This window comes from Oncorhynchus keta, chromosome 1 (genome assembly GCF_023373465.1).
Source record: "Oncorhynchus keta strain PuntledgeMale-10-30-2019 chromosome 1, Oket_V2, whole genome shotgun sequence".
NCBI lineage: Eukaryota > Metazoa > Chordata > Actinopteri > Salmoniformes > Salmonidae > Oncorhynchus > Oncorhynchus keta.
The window spans coordinates 92,982,040-93,008,761 of record NC_068421.1 but is presented as its reverse complement, the minus strand read 5'-3'; the positions used below and the strand labels follow the sequence as shown (position 1 = coordinate 93,008,761).

Genomic DNA, 26,722 nt, shown 5'->3' with positions numbered 1-26,722 from the left:
ACAGGAAAGGAGAGAACAGGAAAGGAGAGGACAGGAAAGTAGAGGACAGGAGAGGACAGGAAAGGAGAGGACAGGAAAGGAGAGGACAGGAGAGGTCAGGAAAGGAAAGGAGAGGAAAGGAGAGGACAGGAAAGGAGAGGACAGGAAAGGAGAGGACAGGAAAGGAGAGGACAGGACAGGAGAAGACAGGAAAGTAAAGTACAGTACAAAACAGTACAGGAGAAGAGTGGGATATTTCAGTAGATACTGTGGGAATGGAAGTGGGGTATTTCAGTAGATACTGTAAACATGGCAGTGGGGTATTTCAGTAGATACTGTGGGCATGGAAGTGGGGTATTTCAGTAGATACTGTAAACATGGCAGTGGGATATTTCAGTAGATACTGTAAACATGGCAGTGGGGTATTTCAGTACATACTGTGGGCATGGAAGTGGGGTATTTCAGTAGATACTGTAAACATGGCAGTGGGGTATTTCAGTAGATACTGTAAACATGGCAGTGGGGTATTTCAGTAGATACTGTGGGCATGGCAGTGGGGTATTTCAGTAGATACTGTAAACATGGCAGTGGGATATTTCAGTACATACTGTGGGCATGGAAGTGGGGTATTTCAGTAGATACTGTAAACATGGCAGTGGGGTATTTCAGTAGATACTGTAAACATGGCAGTGGGGTATTTCAGTAGATACTGTGGGCATGGCAGTGGGGTATTTCAGTAGATACTGTAAACATGGCAGTGGGATATTTCAGTAGATACTGTAAACATGGCAGTGGGGTATTTCAGTAGATACTGTAAACATGGCAGTGGGATATTTCAGTAGATACTGTAAACATGGCAGTGGGGTATTTCAGTAGATACTGTAAACATGGCAGTGGGATATTTCAGTAGATACTGTAAACATGGCAGTGGGGTATTTCAGTGGATACTGTAAACATGGCAGTGGGATATTTCAGTAGATACTGTGGGAATGGAAGTGGGGTATTTCAGTAGATACTGTAAACATGGCAGTGGGGTATTTCAGTAGATAATGTAAACATGGCAGTGGGGTATTTCAGTAGATACTGTAAACATGGCAGTGGGGTATTTCAGTAGATACTGTGGGCATGGCAGTGGGGTATCTCAGTAGATACTGTGGGCATGGCAGTGGGTATCTCAGTAGATACTGTAAACATGGCAGTGGGGTATTTCAGTAGATACTGTAAACATGGCAGTGGGGTATTTCAGTAGATACTGTAAACATGGCAGTGGGGTATTTCAGTAGATACTGTAAACATGGCAGTGGGGTATTTCAGTAGATACTGTGGGCATGGCAGTGGGGTATCTCAGTAGATACTGTGGGCATGGCAGTGGGTATCTCAGTAGATACTGTAAACATGGCAGTGGGGTATTTCAGTAGATACTGTAAACATGGCAGTGGGGTATTTCAGTAGATACTGTAAACATGGCAGTGGGGTATTTCAGTAGATACTGTAAACATGGCAGTGGGGTATTTCAGTAGATACTGTAAACATGGCAGTGGGGTATTTCAGTAGATACTGTGGGCATGGCAGTGGGGTATTTCAGTAGATACTGTAAACATGGCAGTGGGGTATTTCAGTAGATACTGTGGGCATGGCAGTGGGGTATTTCAGTAGATACTGTAAACATGGCAGTGGGGTATTTCAGTAGATACTGTAAACATGGCACTGGGGTATTTCAGTAGATACTGTAAACATGGCAGTGGGGTATTTCAGTAGATACTGTAAACATGGCAGTGGGGTATTTCAGTGGATACTGTAAACATGGCAGTGGGGTATTTCAGTAGATACTGTAAACATGGCAGTGGGGTATTTCAGTAGATACTGTAAACATGGCAGTGGGGTATTTCAGTAGATACTGTGGGCATGGCAGTGGGGTATTTCAGTAGATACTGTGGGCATGGCAGTGGTATATTTCAGTAGATACTGTGGGCATGGCAGTGGGGTATTTCAGTAGATACTGTGGGCATGGCAGTGGTATATTTCAGTAGATACTGTGGGCATGGCAGTGGGGTATTTCAGTAGATACTGTAAACATGGCAGTGGGATATTTCAGTAGATACTGTGGGAATGGAAGTGGGGTATTTCAGTAGATACTGTAAACATGGCAGTGGGATATTTCAGTAGATACTGTGGGCATGGCAGTGGGGTATTTCAGTAGATACTGTAAACATGGCAGTGGGGTATTTCAGTAGATACTGTAAACATGGCAGTGGGGTATTTCAGTAGATACTGTAAACATGGCAGTGGGGTATTTCAGTAGATACTGTAAACATGGCAGTGGGGTATTTCAGTAGATACTGTAAACATGGCAGTGGGGTATTTCAGTAGATACTGTAAACATGGCAGTGGGGTATTTCAGTAGATACTGTAAACATGGCAGTGGGGTATCTCAGTAGATACTGTGGGCATGGCAGTGGGTATCTCAGTAGATACTGTAAACATGGCAGTGGGGTATTTCAGTAGATACTGTAAACATGGCAGTGGGGTATTTCAGTAGATACTGTAAACATGGCAGTGGGGTATTTCAGTAGATACTGTAAACATGGCAGTGGGGTATTTCAGTAGATACTGTAAACATGGCAGTGGGGTATTTCAGTGGATACTGTGGGCATACCTGTTCTTTTTTCTATGAGTGCTTGGTGTCTGTTGAGGTCGTGGAGCCTTCTTTTTCCTCAAGGAGACCTTCACCTTCACTGGTGTCTGTCTGCTTTTTGGACTCTTCTCCCGGCTCGGACTCCTCTTCTCTAAAGACAAACGTGATAGTGTGCTAAGCAGATCTGGGGGATTTCAGTTTACTCCCTGAATTGAGTAAATTGAAATATAATTGAGCCCAACCTTTGTACTAAGAGCAGGAGTGTATATGTGAGAATGTAGAGACTGAGAAGCACATCCCCGTGGAGGTGAGGTTACATGGTTCTTGGACCTGAGGATTAGGTACAATACGGAGCTGGGTGTTGGTTCTTACTGTGGGACTGAGGGGTGGTACTGGGTATGGTAACCTGTCTGGGTAAATTAGGTACGGTGATCCCCTGGCTCCTCTGCAGGGCGTGCACTCTGCGCGTCAGCTCTCTGGCCAGGCTCTCCCTGAGCTCCAGGAGGTCTGCTTTCTGTCTGGACATCTGATGTCGCTGACCAGATACCAACGTGCTCAGGCTCTTAAAGGTCTTCTTGGATATACCCTTGGTTCCCTGGAATGTTACATAAGGGATTTTAGATATAAATCACTTCTCCCATTGGTCATTTGTTATAATAAAATTACAGATTTCTACTTCAGATAGAGTGTTGGACTAGTAACTGAAAGGTTGCAAGTTCAAATCCCCGAGCTGACAAGGTACAAATCTGTCGTTCTGCCCCTGAGCAGGCAGTTAACCCACTGTTCCTAGGCCGTCATTGAAAATAAGAATTTGTTCTTAAACTGACTTGCCTAGTTAAATAAAGGTAAAAAAAAAAAATGTTTTAAACATTTTAAAAAAGAGGACTGTCTTGAATGTGTATTTCCTTGCATGTAGGATGTTCACACATAAAATTATTATTTAATTAAATGTTAATGAAAATATGTTCATTCAATAGAGAATTAAATCGGAAAAACATTAGTTCAACCCATATGTCTCTACCATAGACGGTTCAAAAGTTACAGACAATCTACCTCTTGAGTTTATTTAGCATGATTAGAGTGACTAGAACGTCAACAGTGGTCGCTGCTCAACAGAACGCTGTCACTGCGGGCAGAATGGCGTTTAACTTTGAAAGTCAAAACTCACAAGCTAGCTAGTAGCTGCAGGTTGGTGTGCGATAACATGGGCTTTTTTCTAAACGAAATCGGCGAAACATAAAACAAAATTGAGCCTATATATATATATATATATATATACAATTAATTTCAAAATTAATTTCAATATCCTCCCTCTGACATTTAAAAAATATATATGATGTACTTCTGAGTCTTTCCCTTTAAATCACCATAGAAACGGCCCCTCAACGTTGACTGACGAGGGTTAGCCTGTTAGTCCTATAGGGGCAGTATTTCATTTTTGGATAAAAAGACGTGCCCGTTTTTAGCGCAATATTTTGTCACGAAAAGATGCTCGACTATGCTTGGAATTGATAGTTTTGGAAAGAAGACACTCTGACGATTCCAGAACTGCAAAGATTTTCACTGTGAGTGCCATAGAACAAAATCTACAGGCAAAACCAAGATGTTTGAGCGACCAGGAAATCAACAGGATTTCTGAAGGCACGTTTTCCATGATCGCTGTCTTATATGGCTGTGAATGCGACAGGAATGAACGGACACTTCCTGTCGCTTTCCCCAGGTGTCTGCAGCATTGTGACGTATTTGTAGGCATATCATTGGAAGATTGACCATAAGAGACTACAATTGCCAAGTGTCTCGCACGGTGTCTGCGTGGAAATTGGTTGCGCAAAAGTCAGCCACCAGTATTTTTCCATCCGAATCAGTTATAGAAGAATACGCTTCCAGGGACGGCATTTCAATGAAGAGATATATGACAAAACACCTTGAGGATTGATTCAAACAACGTTTTCCATGTTTCAGTCGATATTATGGAGTTAATTCGGAAAAAAGTTTGACGTTTAGGTGACTGAATTTTCGGTTAGTTTCGGTAGCCAAATGCATAGTAACAAAATTAAATGTTGTGTCCTACACAAGCATCTTTCAGGAAAAACTGGACATCTGCTATGTAACTGAGAGTCTCCTCATTGAAACATCTGAAGTTCTTCAAAGGTAAATTATTTTATTTGATCCCTTTGCTGGTTTTTGTGAATATGTTGCGTGCAAATGCTAAGCTAGCTATCACCACTCTTACACAAATTATTGATTTTCTCTGGTTCTAAAGCATATTTTGAAAATCTGAGACGACAGGATTGTTAAGAAAATGATAAGCTTGAGGGCAGGCATATTTATTTCATTTCATTTGCAATTTTTAGAAATCGCTAATGTTGCGTTATGGTAATGAGCTTGAGGCTGTAGTCACGATCCCGCATGCGGGATGGGGCGGACTAAGAGTTAAAGAGAGAGAGAAAAAAACGGAGATCTACAGAAGATAAATGGCGGCGGTATCAAGTTGATTTTGATTGGTCCAAAGTGCAGAAACACCTGTTACCACCTCCCAGTGAGGAAATATGAGGGAGATGTAAACAGTATAGCTTCCGTCCTCTCTCCTCGCCCCTACCTGGGCTCGAACCTGCGCACATCAAAAACTGACACCCACGAAGCATCGTTACCCATCGCTCCACAAAAGCCACGGCCCTTGCAGAGCCAAGGGGGAACAACTACTTCAAGGTCTCGGAGCTAGGGACGTTACCGATTGAAACGCTATTAGCGCGTACCCCCGCTAACTAGCTAGCCATTTCACATGGGTTACAGAAATTACAACCAAGAGCGCCGGCGGTCTAAACTAACAACGGTCACAGCAAACGTATTTAATCAACACTGTTCAGTAAAAGCATACTTACGTTATAATATTGTAGAGAACAATCTAATGATTGATTGTATGTAATTCGTGATGACAATAGGCTAAATAAAAATGCCATTTAGACATTTATATTTCACTACATTCTAGAGCACTGAGAGAACACCCTATATACAGCGCATTCCGAACCCTTGACTTTTTCAAACATTTTGTTTACAAATACAGCCTTATTCTAAAATGGAATTAATTTTTTAAAATCCTCAATCTACACACAACATCCCATAATGACAAAGTGAAAACAGTTTTTTTGTCTACTTAAAAAAACAGAAATACTATTTACATAAGTATTCAGACCCTTTGTGATGAAACTCGAAATTGATCTCAGGTGCATCCTGTTTCCATTGATCATCCTTGAGATGTTTCTACAACTTGGGAGTCCACCTGTGGTAAATTTAATTGATTGGACATTTGGAAAGGCACACACCTATCTATATAAAGGTCCCACAGTTGACAGTGCATGTCAGAGCAAAAACCAAACCATGAGGGCGAAGGAATTGTCCGTAGAGCTCCGAGATAGGATTATGTCGAGGCACAGATTTGGGGAAGGGTACCAAAAAAATATCTACAGCATTGAAGATCCCCAAGAACACAGTGGCCTCCGTCATTCTTAAATGGAAGCAGTTTGGAACCACTAAGACTCTTCCTAGAGCTGGCCGCCCGGCCAAACTGAGCAATCGGGGAGAGAAGGGCCTTGGTCAGGGAGGTGACCAAAAACCTGATGGTCACTCTGACAGAGCTCCAAAGTTCCTCTGTGGAGATAGGAGAACCTTCCAGAAGGACAACCATCTCTGCAGCACTCCAATCAGGCCTTTATGGTAGAGTGGCCAGATGGAAGCCACTCCTCTAAAAAAGCCACATGACAGCCCGCATTGAAGTTTGCCAAAATGGCACCAAAAGGACTCTCAAACCACGAGAAACAAGATCCTCTGGTCTGATGAAACCAATATTTAACTCTATCGCCTGAATGCCAAGCGTCACGTCTGGAGGAAACCTGGCACGATCTATGGTGAAGCATGGTGGTGGCGGCATCATGCTGTGGGAATGTTTTTCAATAGGCAGGGTTTCCAAGAGACTAGTTAGGATCGAGGGAAAGATGAACAGAGCAAAGTACAGAGAGATCCTTGATGAAAACCTGCTCCAGAAAGCTCAAGACCTCAAACTGGGGTGAAGGTTCACTTTCCAACAGGAGAAACACCCTAAGCACACAGCCAAGATAAACTTAGGAGTGGCTTCGTGACAAGTCTCTGAATGTCCTTGAGTAGCCCAGACAAAACCTGGACTTGAACCCGATTGAACATCTCTGGATTGACCACACGTTCTCAATGGGATTAAGGTATGGGGAGTTTCCATGGACCCAAAATATACATTTTTTATTCCCCGAGCCACTTAGTTATCACTTTTGCCTTATGGAAAGGACCTCCATCATGCTGGAAAAGGCATTGTTCGTCACCAATCTGTTCCTGGATGGTTGGGAGAAGTTGCTCTCGGAGGATGTGTTGGTACCATTCTTTATTCATGGCTGTGTTCTTAGGCACAATTGTGAATGAGCCCACTCCCTTGACTGAGAAGCAACCCCACACATGAATGGTCTCAGGATGCTTTACTGTTGGAATGACACAGGACTGATGGTAGCGCTCACCTTGTCCGGACTAGCTTTTTTCCAGATGCCCCAAACAATCGGAAAGGGGATTCATCAGAGAAAATGACTTTACCCAGGTCCTCAGCAGTCCAATCCCTGTACCCTTTTGCTGAATATCAGTCTGTCATCCAAAAGTCTTCACCTCACTGTACGTGCAGATGCACTCACACCTGCTTGCTGCCATTCCTGAACAAGCTCTGTACTGGTGGTGCCCCGATCCCACAGCTGAATCAATTTTAGGAGACGGTCCTGGCGCTTCCTGGACTTTGTTGGGCGCCCTGAAGCCTTTTCACAACAATTGAACCGCTCTCCTTGAAGTTCTTGATGATCCGATATATGGTTGATTTAGGTGAAATCTTACTGGCAGCAATATCCTTGCCTGTGAAGCCCTTCTTGTGCAAAGCAATGATGACGGCATGTGTTTCCTTGCAGGTAACCATGGTTGACAGAGGAAGAACAATGATTCCAAGCACCACACTCCGTTTGATGCTTCTAGTCTCTTATTTGAACTCAATCAGCATGACAGAGTGATTTCCAGCCTTATCCTCGTCAACACTCACACTTGTGTTAACGAGAGAATCGCTGACATGATGTCAGCTGGTCCTTTTGTGACAGGGCTGAAATGCAATAGAAATGTTTTTTGGGGGATTCAGTTCATTTGCATGGTAAAGAGGGACTTTGCAATTAATTGCAATTCATCTGATCACTCTACATAACATTCTGGAGTATATGCAAATTGCCATCATACAAATTGAGGCAACAGACTTTGTGAAAATGAATATTTGTGTCATTCTCAAAACTTTTGGCCACAATTGATGAGGGGGGGGGGGACTATTTAATCAATTTTAGAATAAGGTTGTAATGTAACAAAATGTGGAAAAAGTCAAAAGGGTCTGAATCATTTCCGAAGGCAGTGTATTTCACTTTGTGACAACTGCTGATTTAATTGACTGAGTGATTGATTCAATACATGTACCTTTCTGAGACCCATCTTCTCCAGCCTCTCCTCCAGGGTTTCCTCTAGTATGGGTTTGAACTCCTTCACCAAGGCGGGGTTCCTCCGGAGGGACTCCAACAGTCTACTCCTGGTCTCACCAGAGTCCTCCAGATCTAGGAGATATCGAAGGATGTTGACTGTATTATTCTATAAAAAGAAAGCTAACAAAAGATACATGATTCATCCATACTTTCTTCCTCTTCTTCTTCCTCCTCCTCCTCCTCCTCCTCCTCCTCCTCCTCCTCCTCTTCTTCCTCCTCCTCCTTGGAGTGTTGGAACGTTTGTTTGATGGGAGTATCTGACAGAAAACCATCACATTAAAACAGAACATAGTATACAACTACACCACACCAGTCATCCAACAACTACACCACACCAGTCATCCAACAACTACACCACACCAGTCATCCAACAACTACACCACACCAGTCATCCAACAACTACACCACACCAGTCATCCAACAACTACACCACACCAGTCATCCAACAACTACACCACACCAGTCATCCAACAACTACACCACACCAGTCATCCAACAACTACACCACACCAGTCATCCAACAACTACACCACCAGTCATCCAACAACTACACCAGTCATCCAACTACACCACACCAGTCATCCAACAATTACACCACACCAGTCATCCAACAACTACACCACACCAGTCATCCAACAACTACATCACACCAGTCATCCAACAACTACACCACACCAGTCATCCAACAACTACACCACACCAGTCATCCAACAACTACATCACACCAGTCATCTAACTACACCACACCAGTCATCCAACAACTACACCACACCAGTCATCCAACAACTACACCAGTCATCCAACAACTACACCACACCAGTCATCCAACAACTACACCACACCAGTCATCCAACAACTACACTACACCAGTCATCTAACTACACCACACCAGTCATCCAACAACTACACCAGTCATCCAACAACTACACCACACCAGTCATCCAACAACTACACCACACCAGTCATCCAATAACTACACCACACCAGTCATCCAACAACTACACCACACCAGTCATCCAACAACTACACCACACCAGTCATCTAACTACACCACACCAGTCATCCAACAACTACATCACACCAGTCATCCAACAACTACATCACACCAGTCATCCAACAACTACACCACACCAGTCATCCAACAACTACACCACACCAGTCATCCAACAACTACACCACACCAGTCATCCAACAACTACACCACACCAGTCATCCAACAACTACACCACACCAGTCCTCCAACAACTACATCACACCAGTCATCCAACAACTACACCACACCAGTCATCCAACAACTACACCACACCAGTCATCCAACAACTACATCACACCAGTCATCCAACAACTACATCACACCAGTCATCCAACAACTACACCACACCAGTCATCCAACAACTACACCACACCAGTCATCCAACAACTACATCACACCAGTCATCCAATAACTACACCACACCAGTCATCTAACTACACCACACTAGTCATCCAACAACTACATCACACCAGTCATCTAACAACTACACCACACCAGTCATCCAACAACTACACCAGTCATCCAACAACTACATCACACCAGTCATCCAACAACTACACCACACCAGTCATCCAACAACTACACCACACCAGTCATCCAACAACTACACCACACCAGTCATCCAACAACTACACCACACCAGTCATCCAACAACTACACCACACCAGTCATCCAACAACTACACCACACCAGTCATCCAACAACTACACCACACCAGTCATCCAACAACTACACCACACCAGTCATCCAACAACTACACCAGTCATCCAACAACTACATCACACCAGTCATCCAACAACTACACCAGTCATCCAACAACTACACCACACCAGTCATCCAACAACTACACCACACCAGTCATCCAACAACTACACCACACCAGTCATCCAACAACTACACCACACCAGTCATCCAACAACTACACCAGTCATCCAACAACTACATCACACCAGTCATCCAACAACTACACCAGTCATCCAACAACTACACCACACCAGTCATCCAACAACTACACCACACCAGTCATCCAACTACACCACACCAGTCATCCAACAACTACACCACACCAGTCATCCAACAACTACATCACACCAGTCATCCAACAACTACACCACACCAGTCATCCAACAACTACACCACACCAGTCATCCAACTACACCACACCAGTCATCCAACAACTACACCACACCAGTCATCCAACAACTACACCACACCAGTCATCCAACAACTACACCACACCAGTCATCCAACAACTACACCACACCAGTCATCCAACAACTACATCACACCAGTCATCCAACAACTACACCACACCAGTCATCCAACAACTACACCACACCAGTCATCCAACAACTACACCACACCAGTCATCACTACACCACACCAGTCATCCAACAACTACACCACACCAGTCAACCAACAACTCATCCAACCACACCCAGTCATCCAACAACTACACCACACCAGTCATCCAACAACTACACCACACCAGTCATCCAACAACTACACCACACCAGTCATCCAACAACTACACCACACCAGTCATCCAACAACTACACCACACCAGTCATCCAACAACTACACCACACCAGTCATCCAACAACTACACCAGTCATCCAACAACTACACCAGTCATCCAACAACTACACCACACCAGTCATCCAACAACTACATCACACCAGTCATCCAACAACTACACCAGTCATCCAACAACTACACCACACCAGTCATCCAACAACTACATCACACCAGTCATCCAACAACTACACCAGTCATCCAACAACTACATCACACCAGTCATCCAACAACTACACCAGTCATCCAACAACTACATCACACCAGTCATCCAACAACTACACCAGTCATCCAACAACTACACCACACCAGTCATCCAACAACTACATCACACCAGTCATCCAACAACTACACCACACCAGTCATCCAACAACTCACACCAGTCATCCAACAACTACATCACACCAGTCATCCAACAACTACACCAGTCATCCAACAACTACACCACACCAGTCATCCAACAACTACATCACACCAGTCATCCAACAACTACACCACACCAGTCATCCAACAACTACATCACACCAGTCATCCAACAACTACATCACACCAGTCATCCAACAACTACATCACACCAGTCATCCAACAACTACACCACACCAGTCATCCAACAACTACACCACACCAGTCATCCAACAACTACACCACACCAGTCATCCAACAACTACACCACACCAGTCATCCAACAACTACACCACACCAGTCATCCAACTACACCACACCAGTCATCCAACTACACCACACCAGTCATCCAACAACTACACCACACCAGTCATCCAACTACACCACACCAGTCATCCAACAACTACACCACACCAGTCATCCAACTACACCACACCAGTCATCCAACTACACCACACCAGTCATCCAACTACACCACACCAGTCATCCAACTACACCACACCAGTCATCCAACTACACCACACCAGTCATCCAACAACTACACCACACCAGTCATCCAACTACACCACACCAGTCATCCAACAACTACACCACACCAGTCATCCAACTACACCACACCAGTCATCCAACAACTACACCACACCAGTCATCCAACAACTACACCACACCAGTCATCCAACAACTACACCACACCAGTCATCCAACAACTACACCACACCAGTCATCCAACAACTACACCACACCAGTCATCCAACAACTACACCACACCAGTCATCCAACAACTACACCACACCAGTCATCCAACAACTACACCACACCAGTCATCCAACAACTACACCACACCAGTCATCCAACAACTACATCACACCAGTCATCCAACAACTACACCACACCAGTCATCCAACAACTACACCACACCAGTCATCCAACAACTACACCACACCAGTCATCCAACAACACCACCAGTCACAACCACACCAGTCATCCAACAACTACACACCAGTCATCCAACAACACACCAGTCATCCAACAACTACATCACACCAGTCATCCAACAACTACACCACACCAGTCATCCAACAACTACACCACACCAGTCATCCAACAACTACACCACACCAGTCATCCAACAACTACACACCAGTCATCACACCACCAGTCATCCAACAACTACACCACACCAGTCATCCAACAACACCACACCAGTCATCCAACAACTACACCAGTCATCCAACAACTACACCACACCAGTCATCCAACAACTACATCACACCAGTCATCCAACAACTACACCACACCAGTCATCAACAACTACACACCAGTCATCCAACAACTACACCAGTCATCCAACAACTACACCACACCAGTCATCCAACAACTACACCACACCAGTCATCCAACAACTACACCACACCAGTCATCCAACAACTACACCACACCAGTCATCCAACAACTACACCACACCAGTCATCCAACAACTACACCAGTCATCCAACAACTACATCACACCAGTCATCCAACAACTACACCAGTCATCCAACAACTACACCACACCAGTCATCCAACAACTACACCACACCAGTCATGCAACAACTACACCACACCAGTCATCCAACAACTACACCACACCAGTCATCCAACAACTACACCAGTCATCCAACAACTACATCACACCAGTCATCCAACAACTACACCAGTCATCCAACAACTACACCACACCAGTCATCCAACAACTACACCACACCAGTCATCCAACTACACCACACCAGTCATCCAACAACTACACCACACCAGTCATCCAACAACTACATCACACCAGTCATCCAACAACTACACCACACCAGTCATCCAACAACTACACCACACCAGTCATCCAACTACACCACACCAGTCATCCAACAACTACACCACACCAGTCATCCAACAACTACATCACACCAGTCATCCAACAACTACACCACACCAGTCATCCAACACTACACACCAGTCATCCAACAACTACACCACACCAGTCATCCAACAACTACATCACACCAGTCATCCAACAACTACACCACACCAGTCATCCAACAACTACACCACACCAGTCATCCAACAACTACACCACACCAGTCATCCAACAACTACACCACACCAGTCATCCAACAACTACACCACACCAGTCATCCAACAACTACACCACACCAGTCATCCAACAACTACACCACACCAGTCATCCAACAACTACACCACACCAGTCATCCAACAACTACACCACACCAGTCATCCAACAACTACACCACACCAGTCATCCAACAACTACACCACACCAGTCATCCAACAACTACACCACACCAGTCATCCAACAACTACATCACACCAGTCATCCAACAACTACATCACACCAGTCATCCAACAACTACACCACACCAGTCATCCAACAACTACATCACACCAGTCATCCAACAACTACACACCAGTCATCCAACAACTACATCACACCAGTCATCCAACAACTACACCACACCAGTCATCCAACAACTACATCACACCAGTCATCCAACAACTACACCACACCAGTCATCCAACAACTACACCACACCAGTCATCCAACAACTACATCACACCAGTCATCCAACAACTACACCACACCAGTCATCCAACAACTACACCAGTCATCCAACAACTACACCACACCAGTCATCCAACAACTCACACCAGTCATCAACAACAACTACACCACACCAGTCATCCAACAACTACATCACACCAGTCATCCAACAACTACACCACACCAGTCATCCAACAACTACATCACACCAGTCATCCAACAACAACTACATCACCAGTCATCCAACAACTACATCACACCAGTCATCCAACAACTACACCACACCAGTCATCCAACAACTACACCACACCAGTCATCCAACAACTACACCACACCAGTCATCCAACAACTACATCACACCAGTCATCCAACAACTACACCACACCAGTCATCCAACAACTACACCACACCAGTCATCCAACTACACCACACCAGTCATCCAAACTACACCACACCAGTCAACTACACCACACCAGTCATCCAACTACACCACACCAGTCATCCAACAACTACACCACACCAGTCATCCAACAACTACACCAGTCATCCAACACCAGTCATCCAACTACACCACACCAGTCATCCAACAACTACACCACACCAGTCATCCAACAACTACACCACACCAGTCATCCAACAAACACCACACCAGTCATCCAACAACTACACCACACCAGTCATCCAACAACTACACCACACCAGTCATCCAACAACTACACCACACCAGTCATCCAACAACTACACCACACCAGTCATCCAACAACTACACCACACCAGTCATCCAACAACTACACCACACCAGTCATCAACAACAACTACACCAGTCATCCAACAACTACATCACACCAGTCATCCAATTACTACATCACACCAGTCATCCAACAACTACACCACACCAGTCATCCAACAACTACATCACACCAGTCATCCAACAACACCACACCAGTCATCCAACAACTACACCACACCAGTCATCCAACAACTACACCACACCAGTCATCCAACAACTACATCACACCAGTCATCCAACAACTACACCACACCAGTCATCCAACAACTACCCCACACCAGTCATCCAACAACTACATCACACCAGTCATCCAATAACTACACCACACCAGTCATCCAACAACTACATCACACCAGTCATCCAACAACTACATCACACCAGTCATCCAACAACTACATCACACCAGTCATCCAACAACTACACCAGTCATCCAACAACTACACCACACCAGTCATCCAACAACTACATCACCAGTCATCCAACAACTACACCACACCAGTCATCCAACAACTACATCACACCAGTCATCCAACAACTACACCACACCAGTCACAACACCACACCAACAACTACACCACACCAGTCATCCAACAACTACATCACACCAGTCATCCAACAACTACACCAGTCATCCAACAACTACACCACACCAGTCATCCAACAACTACATCACACCAGTCATCCAACAACTACACCACACCAGTCATCCAACAACTACATCACACCAGTCATCCAACAACTACATCACACCAGTCATCCAACAACTACATCACACCAGTCATCCAACAACTACATCACACCAGTCATCCAACAACTACACCACACCAGTCATCCAACAACTACACCACACCAGTCATCCAACAACTACACCACACCAGTCATCAACAACTACACCACACCAGTCATCCAACTACACCACACCAGTCATCCAACAACTACACCACACCAGTCATCCAACAACTACACCACACCAGTCATCCAACAACTACACCACACCAGTCATCCAACAACTACACCACACCAGTCATCCAACTACACCACACCAGTCATCCAACTACACCACACCAGTCATCCAACTACACCACACCAGTCATCCAACTACACCACACCAGTCATCCAACAACTACACCACACCAGTCATCCAACTACACCACACCAGTCATCCAACTACACCACACCAGTCATCCAACAACTACACCACACCAGTCATCCAACTACACCACACCAGTCATCCAACAACTACACCACACCAGTCATCCAACAACTACACCACACCAGTCATCCAACAACTACACCACACCAGTCATCCAACAACTACACCACACCAGTCATCCAACAACTACACCACACCAGTCATCCAACAACTACACCACACCAGTCATCCAACAACTACACCAGTCATCCAACAACTACACCACACCAGTCATCCAACAACTACATCACACCAGTCATCCAACAACTACACCACACCAGTCATCCAACAACTACACCACACCAGTCATCCAACAACTACACCACACCAGTCATCCAACAACTACACCACACCAGTCATCCAACAACTACACCAGTCATCCAACAACTACACCACACCAGTCATCCAACAACTACATCATACCAGTCATCCAACCAACAACCAGTCACACCACACCAGTCATCCAACAACTACACCACACCAGTCATCCAACAACTACATCACACCAGTCATCCAACAACTAAACCACACCAGTCATCCAACAACTACACCACACCAGTCATCCAACAACTACACCACACCAGTCATCCAACAACTACACCACACCAGTCATCCAACAACTACATCACACCAGTCATCCAACAACCACACCACACCAGTCATCCAACAACTACACCACACCAGTCATCCAACAACTACATCACACCAGTCACCCAACAACTACACCACACCAGTCATCCAACTACACCACACCAGTCATCCAACAACTACATCACACCAGTCATCCAACAACTACATCACACCAGTCATCCAACAACTACACCACACCAGTCATCCAATAACTACATTACACCAGTCATCCAACAACTACATCACACCAGTCATCCAACAACTACACCACACCAGTCATCCAACAACTACATCACACCAGTCATCCAACAACTACACCACACCAGTCATCCAACAACTACATCACACCAGTCATCCAACAACTACACCACACCAGTCATCCAACAACTACACCACACCAGTCATCCAACAACTACATCACACCAGTCATCCAACAACTACACCACACCAGTCATCCAACAACTACATCACACCAGTCATCCAACAACTACACCACACCAGTCATCCAACAACTACATCACACCAGTCATCCAACAACTACACCACACCAGTCATCCAACAACTACATCACACCAGTCATCCAACAACTACACCACACCAGTCATCCAACAACTACACCACACCAGTCATCTAACAACTACACCACACCAGTCATCCAACAACTACACCACACCAGTCATCCAACAACTACATCACACCAGTCATCCAACAACTACACCACACCAGTCATCCAACAACTACATCACACCAGTCATCCAACAACTACACCACACCAGTCATCCAACACCAGTCATCCAACATCACACCAGTCATCCAACTACACCACACCAGTCATCCAACAACTACATCACACCAGTCATCCAACAACTACACCACACCAGTCATCCAACAACTACACCACACCAGTCATCCAACAACTACACCACACCAGTCATCCAACAACTACACCACACCAGTCATCCAACAACTACACCACACCAGTCATCCAACAACTACACCACACCAGTCATCCAACAACTACACCAGTCATCCAACAACTACACCACACCAGTCATCCACACAACTACACCAGTCATCATCCAACAACTACACCACACCAGTCATCCAATAAGCGACACACAGAAGCATCCAGGGTCAACAGCCCCCCTCGGACCCCCACAGCTCCCCAAGAGCTGCCTCTCTAGAGCACAGTTTCTTGAATACAATAACAAAGTCTAGAATAAATAGGCCTGTGTTTTTGTATTACCTGTCACTGGTCTTCTAGACATCTTGTTGATCTGTAATACAGATGGCAATTACAACCCTGATTAAAAAACGCTCTCGAACCAAGACGACGACTTAACGTACCGCCGTGATTATAGATGGACAGCATCAACAACAACAGCATAGCGTTCGGTAGCGGATGATCATACCTTATCCTCCTGAGACCTGATGAGCCGGTCTTTCTGTTTGACCCTGGCAGACAGGGTAGCGACCTGTTGTTCTAGCCTGTGTCGGTCCGACCTGTGTTCTACAGACAGGGCCAGCTGCAACCTATCATTCTCACTCTGAAGCTGAGGAGGTCAGGAGGAGAATTCTTTAGTGTCCGCTCTTCAACCCAACCCCCGACACACGCACAGACGTGCTTCTCACCTCGTCTCTCTCCAACACGTGCCTGTTCTGGATCTCTTTAAACCGTTTGTACCACTGACGCTTCTGAAGGAGACGGACAGAGATGGAAAAAAAGGCCAGTAACCAACATGGATTTTTAGTTTATGCTTTGTGTCGATTGTTCTGATTTCATAGCAACATGTCTTAATGGACCACATACTGACATCTCAGCTGGTGATTACATACATACATGCACGCACGCACGCACGCACGCACGCACGCACGCACGCACGCACGCACGCACGCACGCACGCACGCACGCACGCACGCACGCACGCACGCACGCACGCACGCACACACACGCACACACACACACACACACACACACACACACACACACACACACACACACACACACACACACACACACACACACACACACACACATACATACATACACACACACATACACACATATATACATACATACACATACATACATACATACATACACACATATATACATACATACATAAGAGCGTCTGCTAAATGACTTAAATGACTTATACATACATACATACATACATACATACATACATACATACATACATACATACATACATACATACATACATACATAATGTAAATACATACACACATACATACACATACATACATACATACATACATACATGCATACATACATACATGCATACATACATACATACATACATACCTGCTCAGACATCTTCTTCTTCATCATCATCATCATCCTCTTCTCTGCCTCTTCTCTCTGCTGCAGCTCCTCCTCCTCTTGATAGGAGCCCAGGTTAGAAACAGTCACTTCTTCTCTGGTCTGGAGCTCCTGCAGTTTCTGTCAAGTGAGTTTTCCCATCTTGTTAAGTCATGAGACAACACAGTAAGTAAAAAAAAAAAAAAAACTGAACTTAATTTCATGTTTGGAATTAAGTATTTGTTTCAGAAGAATACATTGAGGAATTAAAAAAATATATATATATATATATATATGGCATATAGAAATGGCATCCGCTTTTTTGGGGGGAGGAACAGAGGCACTGTTTGCTTCAGCAGCTCTGTTATTGTTTTTGTTTTTGTTTTTGTTTTGAAGATGAAACAGATCAGAGGAGGGAACTGCAGCGGCGTGACAAAAAACCGTATTAACTCGCGGTACATATTGTGATGTTCTACTGTGCGTGCGATGATGTCAGAGCGGAAAGAAACCATGTTGGCTGTATGCACTAATTCACTTGTTGGTTGTAATATGCCAAACGGATGTGACTGTTTCACCATTAAGGATTATAGCTTCAAAGGCCATCGGAAAATGACTTGATACTGGTTTTGTGTGTTTTGTGGCAAGTAGCAGGGGGTGCGTGCTTGAGCTTTTGAAAACCGGCTCTTTCTTTACACTGTGGCGCCATCTAGTGGCTGGAAAGCACTACACCTTGGATCGACTCAACATCACTTTTACCACCACGCCACTAAGCCCCTGGTTCATGCATGTCCTTTAAAATGGGAATAGGACTCACAGCCTCAATGGAGGAGCTCCTGCTGGCCATATCTCTGAACTCCTGCAGGAACAGCTGCTTCAGGTCCCTCATTTCCTCATGAAACTTCTTCCTCTCCTCCTCTTTCCAGCTCTCCATCTTCTCTCTCTCCGAGGTCTCTTTCCTTCGCTGATCTTCCAGCTCCTGTTGGTTAAACCCATTGAAGCACTCATGAGAGACACCGCAGTTTAGATATACATCTGGGATGGGTAACTGTGAAGGGGGTGGAGGGACACAACAACAGCAAAAATCTGAACTCATCATGAGTGGCCACACCGGCTCGTGGGTCTGCACGTACCCACAACTATACCCACAACTATACCCACACTATACCCACACTATACCCACATCTATGCCCACATCTATACCCACATCTATACCCACATCTATGCCCACATCTATACCCACATCTATGCCCACATCTATGCCCACATCTATACCCACACTATACCCACATCTACACCCACATCTACACCCACATCTACGCCCACATCTATACCCACACTATACCCACATCTATGCCCACATCTATACCCACAACTATACCCACATCTATACCCACATCTATACCCACACTATACCCACATCTATACCCACACTATACCCACATCTATGCCCACATCTATACCCACATCTATACCCACATCTATGCCCACACTATACCCACATCTATACCCACATCTATACCCACATCTATACCCACATCTATGCCCACATCTATGCCCACATCTATGCCCACATCTATACCCACATCTATACCCACATCTATACCCACATCTATACCCACATCTATACCCACATCTATACCCACATCTATACCCACATCTATACCCACATCTACACCCACATCTATACCCACATCTATACCCACATCTACACCCACATCTACACCCACATCTATACCCACATCTATACCCACATCTACACCCACACTATACCCACATCTATACCCACATCTATACCCACATCTATACCCACATCTATGCCCACATCTATACCCACATCTATACCCACACTATACCCACATCTATACCCACATCTATGCCCACATCTATGCCCACATCTATACCCACACTATACCCACATCTACACCCACATCTACACCCACATCTACACCCACATCTATACCCACATCTATACCCACATCTACACCCACATCTACACCCACATCTATACCCACATCTATACCCACATCTATACCCACATCTATACCCACAACTATACCCACATCTATGCCCACATCTATACCCACATCTATACCCACATCTATGCCCACATCTATGCCCACATCTATACCCACACTATACCCACATCTACACCCACATCTACGCCCACATCTATGCCCACATCTATACCCACACTATACCCACATCTATACCCACACTATACCCACATCTATACCCACATCTACACCCACATCTATACCCACATCTACACCCACATCTATACCCACCTCTATACCCACATCTATACCCACATCTATGCCCACATCTATGCCCACATCTATACCCACATCTACACCCACATCTATACCCACATCTATGCCCACATCTATACCCACATATATACCCACATCTACGAGCCCCCACCTCGTGAGCAAAACATTTTAGCCGGCTGTCCTGAATCTGCCTGCATTGAAGGGGAGTACTGTCCTGAATCTGCCTGCATTGAAGGGGAGTACTGTCCTGAATCTGCCTGCATTGGAGAGAGTACTGTCCTGAATCTGCCTGTATTGGAGAGAGTACTGTCCTGAATCTGCCTGTATTGGAGAGAGTACTGTCCTGAATCTGCCTGTATTGAAGGGGAGTACTGTCCTGAATCTGCCTGCATTGGAGAGAGTACTGTCCTGAATCTGCCTGTATTGGAGAGAGTACTGTCCTGAATCTGCCTGTATTGGAGAGAGTACTGTCCTGAATCTGCCTGTATTGGGAGAGAACTGTCCTGAATCTGCCTGTATTGGAGGGGGAGAACTGTCCTGAATCTGCCTGTATTGGGGAGAGTACTGGTCTGAATCGGCCTGTATTGGAGGGGGAGAACTGTCCTAAATCTGCCTGTATTGGGGAGAGTACTGGTCTGAATCGGCCTGTATTGGAGGGGGAGAACTGTCCCTGAATCTGCCTGTATTGGGGAGAGTACTGTCCTGAATCTGCCTGTATTGGGGAGAGTACTGGTCTGAATCGGCCTGTATTGGAGGGGGAGAACTGTCCTAAATCTGCCTGTATTGGGGAGAGTACTGTCCTGAATCTGCCTGTATTGGAGGGGGAGAACTGTCCTGAATCTGCCTGTATTGGGGAGAGTACTGGTCTGAATCGGCCTGTATTGGAGGGGGAGAACTGTCCTGAATCTGCATGTATTGGAGGGGGAGAACTGTCCTGAATCTGCCTGTATTGGAGGGGATTACTGTCCTGAATCTGCCTGTATTGGGGAGAGAACTGTCCTGAATCTGCCTGTATTGGGGAGAGTACTGGTCTGAATCGGCCTATATTGGAGGGGGAGAACTGTCCTAAATCTGCCTGTATTGGGGAGAGTACTGGTCTGAATCGGCCTGTATTGGAGGGGAGAACTGTCCCGAATCTGCCTGTATTGGGAGAGTACTGTCCTGAATCTGCCTGTATTGGGGAGAGTACTGGTCTGAATCGGCCTGTATTGGAGGGGAGAACTGTCCTAAATCTGCCTGTATTGGGGAGAGTACTGTCCTGAATCTGCCTGTATTGGAGGGGAGAACTGTCCTGAATCTGCCTGTATTGGGGAGAGTACTGGTCTGAATCGGCCTGTATTGGAGGGGGAGAACTGTCATGAATCTGCATGTATTGGAGGGGGAGAACTGTCCTGAATCTGCCTGTATTGGAGAGAGAACTGTCCTGAATCTGCCTGTATTGGGGAGAGTACTGGTCTGAATCGGCCTGTATTGGAGGGGGAGAACTGTCCTAAATCTGCCTGTATTGGGGGGAGTACTGGTCTGAATCGGCCTGTATTGGAGGGGGGAGAACTGTCCCGAATCTGCCTGTATTGGGGGAGAGTACTGTCCTGAATCTGCCTGTATTGGGGAGAGTACTGGTCTGAATCGGGCCTGTATTGGAGGGGGAGAACTGTCCTAAATCTGCCTGTATTGGGGAGAGTACTGTCCTGAATCTGCCTGTATTGGAGGGGAGAACTGTCCTGAATCTGCCTGTATTGGGGAGAGTACTGGTCTGAATCGGCCTGTATTGGAGGGGGAGAACTGTCATGAATCTGCATGTATTGGAGGGGGAGAACTGTCCTGAATCTGCCTGTATTGGAGGGGATTACTGTCCTGAATCTGCCTGTATTGGAGAGAGAACTGTCCTGAATCTGCCTGTATTGGGGAGAGTACTGGTCTGAATCGGCCTGTATTGGAGGGGAGAACTGTCCTGAATCTGCCTGTATTGAAGCAGGAGTACTGTCCTGAATCTGCCTGTATTGGGGAGAACTGTGGGGGAGAACTGTCCTAAATCTGCCTGTATTGGAGGGGATTACTGTCCTGAATCTGCCTGTATTGGAGAGAGAACTGTCCTGAATCTGCCTGTATTGGGGAGAGTACTGGTCTGAATCGGCCTGTATTGAGGGGGAGAACTGTCCTGAATCTGCCTGTATTGAAGCAGGAGTACTGTCCTGAATCTGCCTGTATTGGGGAGAGAACTGTCCTGAATCTGCCTGTATTGGAGGGGAGTACTGTCCTGAATCTGCCTGTATTGGGGAGAGAACTGTCCTGAATCTGCCTGTATTGAAGGGGAGAACTGTCCTGAATCTGCATGTATTGGAGAGAGTACTGGTCTGAATCGGCCTGTATTGGAGGGGAGAACTGTCCTAAATCTGCCTGTATTGGGAGAGTACTGGTCTGAATCGGCCTGTATTGGAGGGGAGAACTGTCCTGAATCTGCCTGTATTGGGGAGAGTACTGTCCTGAATCTGCCTGTATTGGAGGGGGAGAACTGTCCTGAATCTGCCTGTATTGGGGAGAGTACTGGTCTGAATCGGCCTGTATTGGAGGGGAGAACTGTCCTAAATCTGCCTGTATTGGGGAGAGTACTGTTCTGAATCGGCCTGTATTGGAGGGGAGAACTGTCCTAAATCTGCCTGTATTGGGGAGAGTACTGGTCTGAATCGGCCTGTATTGGAGGGGGGAGAACTGTCCTGAATCTGCCTGTATTGGGGAGAGTACTGTCCTGAATCTGCCTGTATTGGGGAGAGTACTGTCCTGAATCTGCCTGTATTGGAGGGGAGAACTGTCCTGAATCTGCCTGTATTGGGGAGAGTACTGTCCTGAATCTGCCTGTATTGGAGCGAGAACTGTCCTGAATCTGCCTGTATTGGAGGGGGAGTACTGTCCTGAATCTGCCTGTATTGGAGAGAGTACTGTCCTTAATCTGCCTGTATTGAAGCAGGAGTACTGTCCTGAATCTGCCTGTATTGGAGAGAGAACTGTCCTGAATCTGCCTGTATTGGAGAGAGTACTGTCCTGAATCTGCCTGTATTGGAGAGAGTACTGTCCTGAATCTGCCTGTATTGGAGAGAGTACTGTCCTGAATCTGCCTGTATTGGAGGGGGAGAACTGTCCTGAATCTGCCTGTATTGAAGCAGGAGTACTGTCCTGAATCTGCCTGTATTGGAGGGAGAGTACTGTCCTGAATCTGCCTGTATTGGAGGGGGAGTACTTTTCTCCCTCTCTCACCTGTCCATCTCCTCACTTACCTGTCCATCTCCTCTCTTACCTGTCCATCTCCTCACTCACCTGTCCATCTCCTCACTCATCTGTCCATCTCCTCACTTACCTGTCCATCTCCTCTCTTACCTGTCCATCTCCTCACTCACCTGTCCATCTCCTCCCCCCCTGTCCATCTCCTCACTCACCTGTCCATCTCCTCACTCACCTGTCCATCTCCTCACTCACCTGTCCATCTCCTCACTCACCTGTCCATCTCCTCTCTTTCACCTGTCCATCTCTTCTCTCACCTGTCCATCTCCTCTTTCACATGTCCATCTCCTCTCTCACCTGTCCATCTCCTCTCTCACCTGTCCATCTCCTCACTCACCTGTCACTCCTCACTCACCTGTCTATCTCCTCTGTCACCTGTCCATCTCCTCACTCACCTGTCCATCTCCTCACTCACCTGTCCATCTCCTCTGTCACCTGTCCATCTCCTCTTTCACCTGTCCATATCCTCTCTCCTTCCTGTCCATCTCCTCTCTCACCTGTCCATCTCCTCACTCATCTGTCCATCTCCTCACTCACCTGTCCATCTCCTCACTCATCTGTCCATCTCCTCTCTCACCTCTCCATCTCCTCACTCACCTCTCCATCTCCTCACTCACCTCTCCTCACTCACCTGTCCATCTCCTCACTCACCTGTCCATCTCCTCACTCACCTGTCCATCTCCTCATTTGAAATCCATGCTGTCACTATCACTTGTCCACTAAAGCTTAACATTGTTGTAATCTATCGCCCCACCAGGTGCCCTTGGAGAGTTCCACAATGGGCTTGAATCCTCGATAAGCTCATTTTCTGACGATGGCTCATCGTCCTGAGTGGCTTCAACCTCCTGAAGTCTCCCTTCACAAGGCAGGCAATACGCTTGTGTATGGTGTTACCTGTTGTTTCCTAAGGGCCTCTGCTTCCCTCTCTACGTCCAGTCTAGTCTGGGACAGTTTCAGCCTCTCTCTCAGCTCCTCTATCCCATCCTCCATCTGTTCCACCTGCCTCTTCTTCTGCCGCTCTGAGGAGAGGACAACAGACAGTAGTTATCTGCCTCTCTGAGGAGAGGACAACAGACAGTAGTTATCTGCCTCTCTGAGGAGAGGACAACAGACAGTAGTTATCTGCCTCTCTGAGGAGAGGACAACAGACAGTAGTTATCTGCCTCTCTGAGGAGAGGACAACAGACAGTGGGGATCTTCCTCTCTGAGGAGAGGACAACAGACAGTAGTTATCTGCCTCTCTGAGGAGAGGACAACAGACAGTAGTTATCTGCCTCTCTGAGGAGAGGACAACAGACAGTAGTTATCTGCCTCTCTGAGGAGAGGACAACAGACAGTAGTTATCTGCCTCTCTGAGGAGAGGACAACAGACAGTAGTTATCTGCCTCTCTGAGGAGAGGACAACAGACAGTAGTTATCTGCCTCTCTGAGGAGAGGACAACAGACAGTAGTTATCTGCCTCTCTGAGGAGAGGACAACAGACAGTAGTTATCTGCCTCTCTGAGGAGAGGACAACAGACAGTAGGGATCTGCCTCTCTGAGGAGAGGACAACAGACAGTAGTTATCTGCCTCTCTGAGGAGAGGACAACAGACAGTAGTTATCTGCCTCTCTGAGGAGAGGACAACAGACAGTAGTTATCTGGCGCTCTGAGGAGAGGACAACAGACAGTAGTTATCTGGCGCTCTGAGGAGAGGACAACAGACAGTAGTTATCTGCCTCTCTGAGGAGAGGACAACAGACAGTAGTTATCTTCCTCTCTGAGGAGAGGACAACAGACAGTGGGGATCTTCCTCTCTGAGGAGAGGACAACAGACAGTAGTTATCTGCCTCTCTGAGGAGAGGACAACAGACAGTAGTTATCTGCCTCTCTGAGGAGAGGACAACAGACAGTAGTTATCTGCCTCTCTGAGGAGAGGACAACAGACAGTAGTTATCTGCCTCTCTGAGGAGAGGACAACAGACAGTAGGGATCTGCCTCTCTGAGGAGAGGACAACAGACAGTAGGGATCTTCCTCTCTGAGGAGAGGACAACAGACAGTAGTTATCTGCCTCTCTGAGGAGAGGACAACAGACAGTAGTTATCTGCCTCTCTGAGGAGAGGACAACAGACAGTAGTTATCTGCCTCTCTGAGGAGAGGACAACAGACAGTAGTTATCTGCCTCTCTGAGAAGAGGACAACAGACAGTAGGGATCTGCCTCTCTGAGGAGAGGACAACAGACAGTAGGGATCTGCCTCTCTGAGGAGAGGACAACAGACAGTAGTTATCTGCCTCTCTGAGGAGAGGACAACAGACAGTAGTTATCTGCCTCTCTGAGGAGAGGACAACAGACAGTAGTTATCTGCCTCTCTGAGGAGAGGACAACAGACAGTAGTTATCTGCCTCTCTGAGGAGAGGACAACAGACAGTAGTTATCTGCCTCTCTGAGGAGAGGACAACAGACAGTAGT

At 46.2% G+C, this 26,722-nt stretch overlaps 1 protein-coding gene across 4 annotated transcripts in view; it reads right to left on the bottom strand.

The window, feature by feature from the left end:
- The window catches only part of dzip1l (DAZ interacting zinc finger protein 1-like), a 75,996-nt gene that overhangs the window by 7,206 nt on the left and 42,068 nt on the right, over positions 1 to 26,722 (bottom strand). For all 4 annotated transcript variants that reach the window (XM_052465994.1, XM_052465990.1, XM_052465993.1 and 1 more), the window contains exons 5-14: positions 25,166 to 25,290; positions 19,540 to 19,701; positions 18,729 to 18,866; positions 18,035 to 18,097; positions 17,815 to 17,955; positions 17,649 to 17,679; positions 8,340 to 8,447; positions 8,129 to 8,262; positions 2,987 to 3,209; positions 2,636 to 2,765 (exon numbers count right to left, since the gene is read on the bottom strand). In XM_052465994.1, the coding sequence (XP_052321954.1) occupies positions 2,636 to 2,765; positions 2,987 to 3,209; positions 8,129 to 8,262; positions 8,340 to 8,447; positions 17,649 to 17,679; positions 17,815 to 17,955; positions 18,035 to 18,097; positions 18,729 to 18,866; positions 19,540 to 19,701; positions 25,166 to 25,290 (1,255 nt within the window). The remainder of the gene's footprint in view (positions 1 to 2,635; positions 2,766 to 2,986; positions 3,210 to 8,128; positions 8,263 to 8,339; positions 8,448 to 17,648; positions 17,680 to 17,814; positions 17,956 to 18,034; positions 18,098 to 18,728; positions 18,867 to 19,539; positions 19,702 to 25,165; positions 25,291 to 26,722) is intronic.